The 14380-nt window shown below is 46.1% G+C and overlaps 1 protein-coding gene across 3 annotated transcripts in view; it reads left to right on the top strand.

Moving 5' to 3' along the window:
* Positions 1-14380, top strand: part of GLB1L2 (galactosidase beta 1 like 2) — a 54961-nt gene that overhangs the window by 15044 nt on the left and 25537 nt on the right. For all 3 annotated transcript variants that reach the window (XM_073321090.1, XM_073321092.1, XM_073321091.1), the window contains exons 4-8: positions 487-582; positions 3491-3599; positions 4080-4172; positions 7660-7741; positions 12113-12177. In XM_073321090.1, coding sequence (XP_073177191.1) covers positions 487-582; positions 3491-3599; positions 4080-4172; positions 7660-7741; positions 12113-12177 — 445 coding nt within the window. The remainder of the gene's footprint in view (positions 1-486; positions 583-3490; positions 3600-4079; positions 4173-7659; positions 7742-12112; positions 12178-14380) is intronic.

Consider the following 14380-nt stretch of genomic DNA (forward strand, 5'->3'; position numbering starts at 1 on the left):
CCTTCCCCTTCCATCCTCAGCAACAGTGAGGGTCATCCATTGACTCTCGGCATCACCCCCACTGACTTGTCCTTGAGTGGAAAGTCGGGGGAGAGTGGTGATTGTGCTTGGTGCCATCTGTCCAGTGATGAATCGTCTCTCTCCTCTGGGTAGAGGCCGCTCAGTTCGCTCTTTGGGCAGCCTGCCTTCATGGTTAGGTCAGAACCACTCTGTTCTGTGGAGTCAGGTGGTGGGCAGTGCCAGTTAAATGGAATAATGGTATTGCTATTGATCATGTGGCTGCATTAAGCCTCTGTGCCCACTACCCCTCTAATTTTTTGAGGCCTTTGAGACCCACTGATTTGGATTCACCTCCTATTGTTGCTACATCAGACTATTTTCTTTGACTTTGCTGCCTAGACAACGTTGTCATGGGTGCATTAGGAATGCACAGAAACCAGGTGGTTTTTTAGCGAGACAATAATTAATGTTGTCTGGATCTCCTAGGGCCTTCCTTACCTTGGCAGCTGAAGTTGGACTGTGGGTGATTCTGCGTCCGGGACCCTATATCTGCTCTGAATGGGAACTTGGTGGTCTTCCCAGGTAAGCGTATGCATGGTAGTCACATGGATTTGGGTTCTTTGTTTGACTCAAATGCTCAGGCATTCAGCCCTTAACTTGAGACAGACTGTGTCTATTTTGCGTTTGTAAGACCATAGGACACACAAGCTCTCTGGGTCATGCAGCCCGGCCTCCTGCAGAGATTCAGAAATAATGTTAGGAAATGATTAAATGTTACAGCCTGTGTATTTCGAGGAGATGGTCATTTCTCATAGCAGAAATATTCCCACTCAGTCATTGGTCCTTTCAGAGCATTACAAACGTAGACCTGAGATTAGAGTTCTGCTGTGAACAGTTTTTTGGTGTTTTTTTAAGGCTGTGGTGTGTAATGGTTAGAGCAGAAAATTGGCATTAGGAGATCCATGTTCTATCACTGACTCACTGTGTGACTTAGATTTACCTTCCTTATGCTTCAGTTTCACCATCTACAAAATACAGATAATGATATTTGCAACTTGATATAAGGATTAATTCACCCCAGGGCTCATTTTAATAGCCCTATAGGGACACACATACGATGTGGATGGGAGCAATAATGTCCCATGATTCCCTCATCCCTCTATTAGAACTTCTTTTAAAGCTCTGATCTCCTGAGTACCTTTTCACCCCCCACAAAACCTCCACTTACAAGCAACTCACTAGATCTGTGAGGCTGTCACAGCCAGCGGCAGCTCAGGCTGGTTTATAAGGCTGGAGTCAGCACATTTACCAGTTATCCCACTGCCACTGCATAAGTGGAGTCTCATGTTTACAGCAGCCTGGTAATGGTAAGAGCCCGTGAGAGTCAAATCTAACCCGTAAGCACTGAGAATCTCTCCTGGTTACCAGATCCCAATGGGACAGCTGCCAACATTCAGTCCCACTTGTTTATCTTTCCTTGTCTTGCTCACCAGAGCTTTAACCTCAGTGGAGGAGCTTGGCTCAGTTGAAATTTTGGGATGATCTCTCCCCACTGTCTCTCTGTCTCACTTTTGCTGCAACTCACGCTCTCCTTGCTCTCAGACAAAATGAGTTCAGAGTGTTTTGGCTATTTAATGCAATTAGAGTAATCTTATCAGGAGACTGAGTTTGATTAAGGCCCCTGGGGTATCCTCCTGCAGGGATGTGAGGCTTTTGCATAGACACTTCGCCACAACATGCAACAAACTGTTTTGTGCAAGCCTGGGGGCCCAGGTGGTAGCAGGATGTGCTGCCACCTGGGAATCAAAATTAAAGTAGAGTTTTGAGATTGTGAAGGTCTTAGAGATTCTCTCTTGTCTCATCCTATCACCATCACTCATGATGGCATCGCTGCTTGTGATAACAGGAAGCAGTCGGTTAGAAATAATATTAGTCGAAAATGACTGCATTATTAGCTGATCCCAGGTCACTGTTGTAACATATTTTGCACTCATAGAGCCCCTTTTGCCTGATAAAGTAATAGTATCCCCATTTTACAGTTCAGGAAACTGAGGCAAAGCATGGTTGTGACTAAGCCAGAGCCACACAGTTGCAGAGTGGGATGTAGAACCCAGAAGTTCTGACTCTCGGATCCTTGCTCTTACCATTAGCCCAGGCTTTTTTCTGTAGGGACAGGCAATGAGCAGAGTTACTGAGATTAGATTGTAATAGCTCTGCAGTATACTGCACTTGGATAAACGTTGATTGTTCCTTTGTTATCCCAAACAAACCAATTACATCCTGTAAACCTGCACTAGAAGTGAAGGGACAGATCATCTGAAAGGATGCTGTGTGTTGGGGTGGTGATTTGGAGGTGTTGGAAGCTTGGTTTAGGATGTATTTTTATGAAGGAGCATTGGTTGTAAGAATGCAGAAAACTCAAGAATACTCCTCTTCTTCCCTGTCCCTATAGACTATGGAGGTCATAGGCTGCTCTCACAATTCACCGCCACCTCCTTTTGTCAAGAGCATATTTTTTTCCACCACTAATGGCTCAAGAATGATCCAGCTCCAAAACAAAGGACCTCTTTATCTTCTGAGATATAAGGCTTAGCCCATGAGGTATCATGAATGTGAATTGGAATGGGACTGAGTCTCCCAAGTTCATATTCCAAAGTACTGGGATGACAGAGGGGGTGACGTGTGGTTAGAATCCAGAATCTTGATTTGGATTCGTTAACAAATGTAAGTGGAGGTTTGCATTGTAAATGTACTTAATGGGATTATTTTCAGGAAAGTGATTCTGTAATAGTGTTCCTTTCTTACATGGAACATGCTCAAATGCCCCATGGGATTCCTTTGCCATTCGTGGCATAAATGTCTGTGTAATGTTGCTCTCTGCTGCTAAATAGCTGCTGTGTTCACCTCCCGTGTCTCCTCCACCCTGCAGTCATGGGTGAAGGGATTTTAACTCACATGCCCCTTCTGTCATAAAAGATGCTATATACATGTAAAGTGACTGTCATTATTCAGTACATCTGCTCCTTCTATGTCTTTGAGTCATTGCTGCTGAACTGATGGCACAAACAAGCATTTTCCTGTTAGCGCTGCAGAGAGCACAGGGAGAGCAAACTGGCTTCTCTTCTGCCTCTTTTATTATCCACACTAGTGTCTAAACTTCTGGTGCAGGATCTTTATTATTGGGACTGATGTTTGAAATAGAGATAATCCAGCTTGACATTGAGGTCCCAAATGCTTTTGCAGAACTATTGCTAGGAAAAAGCCCTTTTGACTTGGAAACTGTGTGTGTTTTGATCTGGGAGTAGGTTAAAGAGAGAATAAAGCAAATTGCAATTTGGCAATTCTTTCTGCCTGAACTCTGTGATGTGTAAGCGAGTGGAGTAATGCATGCGGGCTGGAGCAGAAGTGGGTCCCCAGTCTATTTTCTCTGCTGCTGCTTCTGCTGAACAGTTTCTGGTTATTCTAGGAATCTCCTTCTATTCTCTCCTAGCTGGCTACTCCAAGATCCTGACATGCAACTGAGAACAACCTACAAGGGCTTCACGGAGGCCGTGGATGCTTATTTTGATCACTTGATGGCCAGAGTGGTCCCTCTTCAGGCAAGTAAGATGCCTCACTGTCTCTTTCCAGGACTTGGCTGCTGTAAGCATTAGAGTCCACTCATCCAGCGGCAACAGGATAAACTGGCAAACGTGCTTATTCCACCTTATGAACCAGCCTAGACTGCAGCTGGCCATGGTAGTCTCACAGATCTAGTGAGTTGCTTTTAAGAGGGCTCTTGGGGGGCAATCCTAGCTCATCTTTTACTGAGTTCTATGGAGGAAGAAGGTGTGCAGAAGGATGAAGCTTCCATTAGATTACTCTCTTCCTCCCCACCCTCCTTCTCCCCACAGCAGTGACAGTGCAGGTTTTTCCTAGCTTGGAAGGCACAGGCTTTTCCACCTTAACTGTTGAAGTGTGATTTCCCCTCTCCTCCTCATAGGCATTCGTTTCTTGAGCCCAGGGCCGGTATAACCCCAGGTTCAGCTGGGTTAGAAACCCTGAACCTGGTGATCAGCTTCTCCCGTCTCTCCCTACAGTACAAGAAAGGGGGCCCCATCATCGCGGTGCAGGTGGAGAATGAATATGGTTCCTACGCCAAAGACCCTCAGTACCTGACCTACATTAAAACGGTAACGTTGGCATTCCCACTCTTGAGCCTGCTCTTTAGCTTCCTCCTTTCCTGCACTCCTACAGACCTCTGCTGACACCTGACCACACCTGGAGAACATCAGCAGGGTCAGTGTCTGATCCAGCTAACCTCCAATACCCATGCCCCTGTAGCAGGTGAAGTGATCTACCCTGTATCTCGATGGGGGTTGGGAGTGGGGAAAGAGGTCCTGTTTAACCCCTTCACTGCAGACAAGAGCCCGTGTATGCTGACTGTTTGCACTCCATGAGCTCTTCCCAGAAACACAAGGATACCCACCTGGCCCTGGGCAAGGCTGTCCCCTGGCTGTGCTCATTCCTATTCTCCAGATCAGAAGCAGTTTTGTGGTCATTCTGAGGCATGCCTGATCCAATGCCTTCCCTGGGAGGGAAGTTTCTGTGAGCTAGAAACAAGCCTCCTCATAAACCTCTGTAATCTGGAGTTCAATATTGGCCAGGCAGGCTAATTTGATTAAGGCCTCCCTCATCCTCATCAAGCAGAGACCGTGACCCAGTCTGCGCTTCTGAGCTGGGCACAAAGAGCTGGTGTGGACTCAAGGAGGCTGTGTTATCCTGGTGAATCAGATATGAGCCATGCTGACTTGCTTACCTGCTGCTGGCACAGTACCCATGCCAGTGCAAACAATTAACTGGGGCCACTTTATAGCTCAGAGGGTCATCTTTCCGTGAGAATCTAAAGATCCTGTTATGTATGAGAGGGAAGTTATTTGCTCAGCATCCTGCTGTGTGTGTGTGTTATGGGGGAGGTGTTCTGTTTTCAAATGCTTGTGCTGCAAATATTTAAGATTCAGAGTAACTATTAAGACCTTGGGTTGGGTGAACGAAGACTGACCTCCTCTCACACATTCCTTGGCTTCAAACAGGTGGCCCAGTCCTCTTTTTGCCCCCTAAGACTCCACTCCCTAGAGTATTGTGTTTACAGGCCCAGGTTTTCACCATAAACTCAGTGTGTCCCCTGCTTTTCTGCCGTGGCATTGACAGCTCCTGCATTAACCTTGCAGGTATTTCAGCCCCCTTGTGCTAGAAGCCAGTTGGAGAGTTAACTGGATTAGTTCTGGCTCAGGTCATCTTATTCCTCACAACTAGCCTGCAAGTATTCAACTGAAGGAGTCACATGGCGAGGTTCCTAATCCTTTTTGAATGATTCCCCTCCTGCGCTAACTCAATCTTCACCTCCTTGGAGGGTTAAATGTGACATGTCCCGGTTAACAGGTTAGAAGGTTGATTTCTAGCCTGAACAAAGATTGTGAGAGCCATTTAAAAAAGTCTGTCGAGTTCACACTCCCACTTCTTATATCAAGTGATGAGCATGTAAGTAAATGGCTGTTTGGGTCCTGTACCACTCTGGCATGGAGATGGCACTAATTGCATTGCTCTGAGATCAGACTTTACAATTTACCAGCCCGCTTGCTCACTTTTACGATGACAGTGATGACGATGAAAGAGCTAGTGATATTTTACTCACCTGTCAGAACAAATTACATGCCCCAGATGAGCGGGTGAATAGAATTTTGCAAGGCTCTTTCGTTCTGTTCTGATATTGTGTGTGATACCTCCTGTCTGAGGTTGTGTTGTCTAGTGGTTAGAAAGGAGGGACTAGGAAATCAGGACTCCCGGGTTCTGCTCTTGGCTTTGGATGAGAGTGTGGTATAGTGTTGGTGCAGAGAGACTCCTGGGTTCTGTTCCTGGCTTGGCCCCTGGGTTTTGAGTATGATGGGCTGGTTATTTCACCTCCCTTTGCCCATCTGTGACTGTAGACTGACTTGTGTTTGTTGTTAACATGGTGCAATCATCTTAAAATTCACATTTAAATTAAAAAACAAAACAAAAACAAAAAAAGCCCCTTAAGGTCCCACTCCCCATCACACCCTGTCAGGTGCTGCCTTTACCCTTCTGTGTCCTTGTCATGACTGCCTGTACCAGCCGCCACCTTCCTCAAGGTACATGAGCATACTGCTGCTGTGATTATCTGAATACACACACCTGTGCCTGCCTTTGACTCTGTTTCTAATTCTGGTTTTCCTGTTGTACCCTGAAATCCTGTAATGCATTTCAATGTGCAGCGACTCACTGTTTTTTAAAAAGAAAAGGAGTACTTGTGGCACCTTAGAGACTAACCAATTTATTTGAGCATGAGCTTTCGTGAGCTACAGCTCACTTCATCCAATGAAGTGAGCTGTAGCTCACGAAAGCTCATGCTCAAATAAATTGGTTAGTCTCTAAGGTGCCACAAGTACTCCTTTTCTTTTTGTGAATACAGACTAACACAGCTGTTACTCTGAAAACTGTTTTTTTACTTACTTCCAAGTAAAATAAATAAATAAATACAAAGCTAACATTAATGCAGCACTCTAGGAATATTAAATAAGTGCAAGTGAGAGAAATTCCAAAATTCCCACAGTAGAATTCTGCCCCACTACAAGTGTCTGTTAAGATATAACCGTGATCGCGAATCAATATAATGATGAACAGAGATTGGCAGAGAAACTGGAACCAGGCCAATGTATCTCTGAAATGTCTCTTTAAGTTCTCAGTCATAATATTGATTTAATGTAACTTTCCTTTGTGCAATATGTAAATGTTCGTCATGTAAGTGCTTTACAGACATTAGCTAATGAATCCTTGCAGGTAGCTGGTTCAGACTGAGATGTATTTATCCCCGTTTACTACGTGGTAAAAGTAGAATGGAGAACTAAGAGAAGTCACCATCCAGAACTTACCATTCAGGGATTCTCTTGGCATAGTTACCTATGACCTTTTGCCCAGAAATGAATGAGAGATGTGTCCGTTACTTCGTGATTCTGTTAACCTACCCTGATCTTCTATATTAAGTGGTAGGAAGGCAGACTGTTCTTCTTTGCCTGCTTCCCCTATATTCCCCTTGCAGTTGGAAGCAGCGGAATTACCAGATATGTTCAAAATATTGCCCAACAGGGATACATAATCCTGAAATTTGGGAGGGCCAATCCAGTCAAATAAAGAATCTCACTGGGACAAAAATGAAGGGAGGCAGAATAGGAGGCTGTGATAGCTTCAAAATATATATACTTCAACCACTTCTCTTCTTATAGTAAAGTGTGACAGCACGTCAAAGGGAAGGAGCCAGCTTCCATTGAAATGAATGGGGATTTTGCCATTAACTTCAATGAAAACAGGAATAAGATGTGGTTTGATATTTACATAGCCCATTTTGGCCAGAAAGTAGCACAGTGGTTTATTGTGAAGTCCACAGCTGTGGCCCCAGATGAAACTTCTTCCATTTCTTTCAGTGGATGGACAAAAAATAGTTTGGAAGTATCTGGCCAAAAGGTCTGTCCCCTATCCTCCTTCCTCCACTGCAAAGAAAGATGGTACTGAACTGTACCTCCTTCGTGTGCCGGTGAAATGTTAAATTCGGGTCCCACCCAACACGATTTTTTTTCTCCCTCTCCCCCCCTCCCCCCCATTTAGGCCCTGTTAGACAGAGGGATTGTGGAACTGTTAATGACTTCTGACAACAAGGATGGACTCTCCTCTGGCTACGTAGAAGGAGGTATGTGGCATTGCAGTGCTTTTCAAGGGGAAAAGTTAAAGCTACTCTTCTAGTCTGGAATGGTGGAAAAGACTGATGCCTTAAATGACGGGAGGTGCATTTCCTTAGGTACATCTCTATTATTTATTATTTTTTGTGTTGTGTTAGCACATAGGAGCACAAGTCAAGGACTGGGATCCCATAGTGCTAGATGCTGTACAAGCACAGAACTAAAAAAGAGTCCCAAAGAGCTTAGTGCACACTCCTTTTCAATGTAATGACTGGGATATGGATGGCAGCAGAGTTGCACCATGGATATACAGCATGTTGGAGCACCGAGGAGCTATATATCACTTTTCAGACCATGTGGAGGAGTCAAGGGCTGATAGGGATGAACAGCTTGGATATAATAAGGTTTAACCATATATAGCTACCTCGTCCTGTTTGGTGATGAGCACCTGCAACTTCCATTAGCGTTCTTTGGAAGATGTAAGAGATCAGATACCAAGAGGTGTTGAGCAAAGAGGTTGAAATTGCTGTTGATGCTAAAGATACTGCCCTAGCTATTTATTTCAATTTAACATATTAAAAATGCCTACATGTAAGCACTTGGTACCCTAACAATTATTAAAAGTGCAATCACCTTTTGTTAGGATTTTGGATTTTACATTAAAAGTCAGAAGGCCTCATGAAAAGCCGAAATGGGAGACTGAAATTTACCGCTCTGAAAGGGTTGAAAATAGTTTGTAGAGGGGCAGGCTGGCTTGCCGTGGGTTACTGTGGCATTTGCGCACTTGTCCCTAGAGCGTGGAGCTTTTCGGGTGCGAAGAGGAGTCGGGAGAGACAAGTTGACTTTTGTGATATAAATCTCATAAAAAATCAATCCTCCTAATGAGCTATGATCTCCCTGAAAATAACTCCTAGAAACCCAGTTTAGCACCTAGCCATACAGAAACCCAGGTACATGAGCTCCAGTGTCTGTGTTCTGCATTTGATGGTGTTGTATACAGCACCATATTGAGATGTTCCTTTTTCTGTGCCTGATCCTGCAACTAGCCCTTAATCACTTCACTATTCCCATTGACTTCAGTGGGGCTACCCATCTGAGTAATGATTACTTTCCTGTGTAACGGTTTGCAGGTCCCAGGGCTATGTTAGTCATAAGTAAGGCAGCGAGTCTTTCACGGAGGTCACGGATTCCCTCTGTGACTTCTGCAGCGGCAGGAGTGGCTGACCCCAGGGCCGGCCTAGCAGCTGGGCCAGCCACACTGGCTGCTGCTTAGGCAGCCCCAGGCAGCTGGCCCTGGCGCTAGGAGCAGTGGCAGGGCCCTGGGCCGCCCCTCCCACTTCCAGAGCCACGGCGGCGGGGTCCCAGACCACTCCCCCCCAGCAGCAGTGGCATGCTGGAGCCTGCCTGACCCACTCCCAGAGCAGCAGTAGCATTGCCAGAGCGCCCCCACCCTCACCCAGCAACTACGATTTAGTCAGGGGTATTTATTGTACAAGTCATGGCCAGGTCATGGGCTGTGACTTTTTGTTTATTGCCCGTGACCTGTCCATAACTTTTATTAAAAATACCCATGGCTAAATCGTAGCCTTGGTCACAAGTGCTGCTGATGTTCGGTCCAGAGAGAACTGCATGGAGATCACAAAATAAGAGATGTTCCCCACTCTTCTTTGCTCTTACATTTGAAATAAATAAAGCGGGGGGAATGCATTCTTGGTGTAACTCTGAAGCTTGTGGAGTTGCACCCCGACTTAGTGTAGCCTGTTCCAGTTTTTCTTTCAGCTACAGCAGTTTCCAGCCTTGTCCACACAGGGTCACTCTCTCCCTGCCAGTGAGCTCAGCATTTGGAAGGGGGTGGGGGTGGAAATCCCCTTTTTTAGCACTCGTTGCCTTTCCTGGGAATGTTTACCGCCTTGGAGCTCTCTCTCGTGCGGAGTTGTCTTTTCCAGAGGGCTGTATGATGAGAGGGCTTTGATACCAATTCGCATTTTAGATGTCATAACAATCTGCTCATTAGAGTCAACATGTCAAGTAATCAGGAATGCGGAATAACTAGGGCTTCCAGTGATGCTGCAGCAGCAGCAAGGTGGCTGAAAACACAAAAGGGAAGGTAATAGAATCTGCTGTAGAAATAGGCAGAAAGATGAGAGAGGAGAAACTGCTGCCATGAGGCTGGAGAGGAATATAAAGCCATGATCCTGAGGCCTGGTTCATTCTTCTCGTCAGTGGAGGCTTGGTTTCCTTTTAAAAGTGTGCGTGATTCCCATTGATGCTGGTGGCTGACAGGTGCCTTGCAGAGAAGAATATCCATTATGGAAGGGCATCTGCTCCAGGGTGTCGTAGCCAGTCTGGTAGTTCTCTCCTAGCCCCTGCTCTGTGGCTGTAAAGGACCCTACTGGCCTCAGAATCAGTGCAGTGGCGGGAGCAAGGCTTCTGATGGTGTGCATCCCCTCCACACCCATGGACACAGCATATGCCACATGGCGCAGCTCTCTGGGGGTAGCATTGAAGTCTGTATGGATGAAGTCTGTATGAAGTCTGTAGCTTGCAGTCTGTATGGATCCATCAGCCATCAACCTGGGCTGAGGAAGGAGGTGCAAGAGCTGCAGAGGCTTTTTGAACCCTGAGGCTGGCGTGGCAATGCCAAGAAGCTTCAATACTTCTCCACAGGCTGGAGTAGGGTAAAGTATCTCCCGCACAGCAATCCCCAGCGTCCAACCCAGTTCATCAGGCAGGGCCCTGGGAGCAGGCCTTGCATCGCTGTGCAGATTACAATTTCAACCAAGGGGGTAGACACTGTGGGTGTGGGGCTGTGGGCGGCTGTTATTGGGGCATCCTATCAAAAGCTGCCTCTTGTACTCCGTGAAGATGGGAGGTGCTTCAGACAGGGAAGGAGAGCTTCCAGAGAACCTAGTTAGCTAGTTCACCATTATATCTGGGTTTGCTCTGTCGCTCCCCAGTGTCTTTGATAGCTGCTTAGCAATGTATTGCTAATTCCGAGTGGACAGGTGGCCTCATCCCATTAAACTACCATCACACTCTGCACTAATTGGCAATCTCGTTGGCAGTCTTGACAGTGAACGTAAGGGCTAAATGTGCCACAGAATCCAAACTCCTGGTCCCTCCAGGTCAGGACTGAAGTGCACTGGGGTGGGATGTGTGTAAAGCTTACCCTGCTGCTGCCCATCCTTTATCAGATCTGAGTATTTGGGCTCGATTTTGTTCTCCCACCAGTTTCAGTGGAGTTCTTGATTTGCACTAAGAGCAATACTGGGCACCTTGTCTCCAGGGCTTTCAACCAGTGCCTTCCACCAGCAGTAAACTCACGTTTTGTTCTTGCAAAAGAAATGACTTGCTTGTCTGTACCAAAGTCTCAGGGTTTGCACATTGGTCACAGAAATCTGTGAAAATCCAGGTAAAAATGGTGAAATGCTGGCTCTGGCTCTTGTAAATATTCTGTTTGAATCATTGTGCTTGACAAAACAGGGGCTGGAGCTGATGCCAGCTCTTTTAGATTATTGTGGAATAATGTACTTCTGTATTAACAATACTTGTACCACTGCACCTTACATCGCAGAGCTCTTGCACTGGAGTGTCTTAAATGTCAGGCAAGGGCAAGAGAAGAGTTAAGGGTTCTTCACACCACAGCCCCTGTTGGGTTGAGGAATATTGGTTACTGGGTAGCCATGTATGTTGTCAAAGTGCCTTGTGCACTAGTTCTCCTGGACTGTGCAGTCAGTGCCTTTCACCCAGCACGCAAAGAGCATAATCTAGCTGTTGGCTTGTTTCCGGTGAAACACTGTGTGTCTCCCTGCTGAGATGTAGACTTTAATTGGGAGATCTATCTGGCTCATTTGTATTGTGGTTTCTCAATCCCTCTCTTGTTCACCTACCCCCACAGAACCGTTAAGCTGTAAGCCTCTGCCAGGGATAGAGTATCCTGCAGCTAAAGCCTGGAGGTCAGAATTGCCTCCAGATATGATTTTTAATAATAACAGTTCTCCTTTATGGTGCCTTTCATCCAAGGATCTCCAAGTGCTTTACGGATGCTAATTAAGCCTTGGGATACCCCATGAGGTGGGCTGCTGTTATTTCTTGCTTGTATCTTTGTGTGAACATTCAGAGCTAGGAATGTGGCCTGCAGCTATTCCACTGTTTGTCGAAGTCCACAAGCTGAGAAGCTTCATGGTAGGTCAGGATTTGGATCGGAGACCTCCAAGGAGCACCCAGGCGTGCTGCAGGATGTTGTGTTAATGATTCAGTAATTGGCTTATTTTCCCTCTGAGTTGGTGACAGGTTGATGCCCCATCCTGGTATATGGAAACCTTCCATCAGTTGAGGGGATTGATTTATCAGCACTAGTGAAGACTCTTGTTTCTCAACAGCTTTGGCCACTGTTAACTTTCAGAAGGTGGATTCCAGCTTCCTGGTCTATCTTGACACAGTACAGGTAAGATGAAAAGATTTGTCTTTGTTCAGCCTATTCTTATCGTTGAAACAGTGGCATCCAAGCACTGATACCTTATTTTTGTGGTGGAAGCTCCAGACTCCTCTTCCCTTAGGGCCAAATCCCTTTGAAGTCCATGGAAAGTTTCCCATTGATTTCAGTGGAAGTTGGATGGGACCTTAATGAGGCTGCACCCCAATGCTCACTTACTGCTTGTTTTCCCGTATGGTTGTGGAGCTTGGCTAGTGTTCGCAATCTGGGATCTCTCTTTGGAAAGCGGGGGGATAGAGTGTGTGCCATTGCATCAGAATTTCTACAGCTGAGGCCCGGCTCTGGTATAAAGCAGAGAGAGAGAGAGAGAGGCTGTAGATCAAGCTCTGAATTTCTGAATGCTTCAAAGATGAGGGATGTTTGGATCTAGGGTTCTGGTTCAGCCCATTATGGGTGAATCCTAATTTCATAATATTCATGGATACTCATGAAATTGGGGGTTTGGGCATCTGGGAGCTTCAGAACTCTTAAGAGCTTCGTTTCAGCCTCACAGGGATTAGATATTCAGGACAGAAGCCTACAGCTTTTCAAGAGCACAGCTGCAGTCATTGCAGCCCTGAGGGGACACAGCCAACCTCCAGGTTACTGAGAATATGGAAAACATGGGTAGCACTGTATAAAGCTACAGGCTGTTTGCAAAATGCAGATTTAGATATGGGTTGGGTATTCAACAGCCAGCCAGCCTCCTCCTCCTCCTACCCCCCCCCATGTTTGGATAGCAGGGCACTAGTCCAGCTGCATCTCGAGGGAATGGTATGGTGGGAATGAGTGTGGTGGAAAAGCAAGATGCTGTTGCTACGTCACAAAGCCACCAGCAACATGTGATTAAATTATCCCCCTCGCCCGGATTGAATTTGCAGCATGAGGTCTATGTTTGTCTGTCCTTTTTAGTGCTTAACAGATTTGAATGTCTGGTAATTCCTTTTTCTAATATTGAGTGATCAATTAAACAATTAAAGTGAACAAGTTTTGGCAGGAGAAGGCAGGACTCCACAGCAGCCTTTCTGGCAAGTGTGTCCTTCATAGCCGTAACCGAGTGCCTCGTGCATGCTGGTGGGGAGAGGGGATGGCATTCTGAAGTGTTCTGCTGGTGGAGCCCTTGGGAATCTGTGAGCAGATTTCCTATTTGCAGGTCCTGATCTGACTCCCCTCACCTGGGTTTCCATTGTTCCATGACATATGCAGCTATTGATCCACTGAAGAGAGGCCAGAATAATTTCACTTTGGCAGCATTCTGATTCTCCATGTTCTCTTTGCTTTGGAGTATTAATCTGCAGGTACCACTGGATCTTGGAACTGGAGACCTCCTTTCCTGCAGCTTGAGGGCTCTCTACACAAGTGGAGATAGCCTGACGCTTGTGTCTTTCATTTAAAGAGGATTGTGCTGTTCTGCCTGACCAACAGGAGCCTGGGCATTGGTCTGTTCCTGGCTTGAAATACTTTCCCTACTGTGCTATAAAGGTTAATTGTAGCCAGATATCTCTGAAAGCCAGAAATCTTATCTCCTGAAGTGTTTGTTACTGGGGAGGTGATGGGAAGATTCTTTAGACTCATACTAACTATCCGAGGGATTAAGGGTAATTTAAAGTTTAAATCCCCCGTGTATCAAAATTTTTTGTGGGGTGGACTAAGTGTTTCTTAAATCAAGTGAACTCACAAAGCAGAGTGAAGGCTCCTTCTGTTTGCCAAGCTGCTTGGTTCACGCACAGTCACAGCCATGTCGAGATCAGGATAAAAATAAAAGTATCGTGCCTATGACACAGCCAGCCAAGTCAGGGTCAGGCTGAGCAACATCGTGGTTTCAGAAGCATTTTAATCATCGAGGGGCCAGTGAGCTGCCAATCAGGCTGCGCTGCAGCCCTTGCGAGGGGCCAGTGCACAGTAATAGAGGTTTCAGTCTCCCCTGATAAAGCAAATTCAACACGGCAGCTCATTACAGCAGCTTCAGTGGGAAGTTTGGGTGTATGATTCCATATTTGAAGGGCTCCACCAGCCATTTAGGCACGTCCCTAAATGTTCCTGCTTATCAGTCTGAGAACTGGACTCCCTAATTTAGCCACTCAGGCTTGGAAACGGGGTTCTCTATTTTGGTGCCTTTGAACAGCAGGTTCTGGCAATTGAAAAAGGCGGTCTGGATTATAGAGTTCATGGAACA

The sequence above is a fragment of the Lepidochelys kempii genome, chromosome 22 (assembly GCF_965140265.1).
Source record: "Lepidochelys kempii isolate rLepKem1 chromosome 22, rLepKem1.hap2, whole genome shotgun sequence".
Classification (NCBI taxonomy): Eukaryota; Metazoa; Chordata; order Testudines; family Cheloniidae; genus Lepidochelys; species Lepidochelys kempii.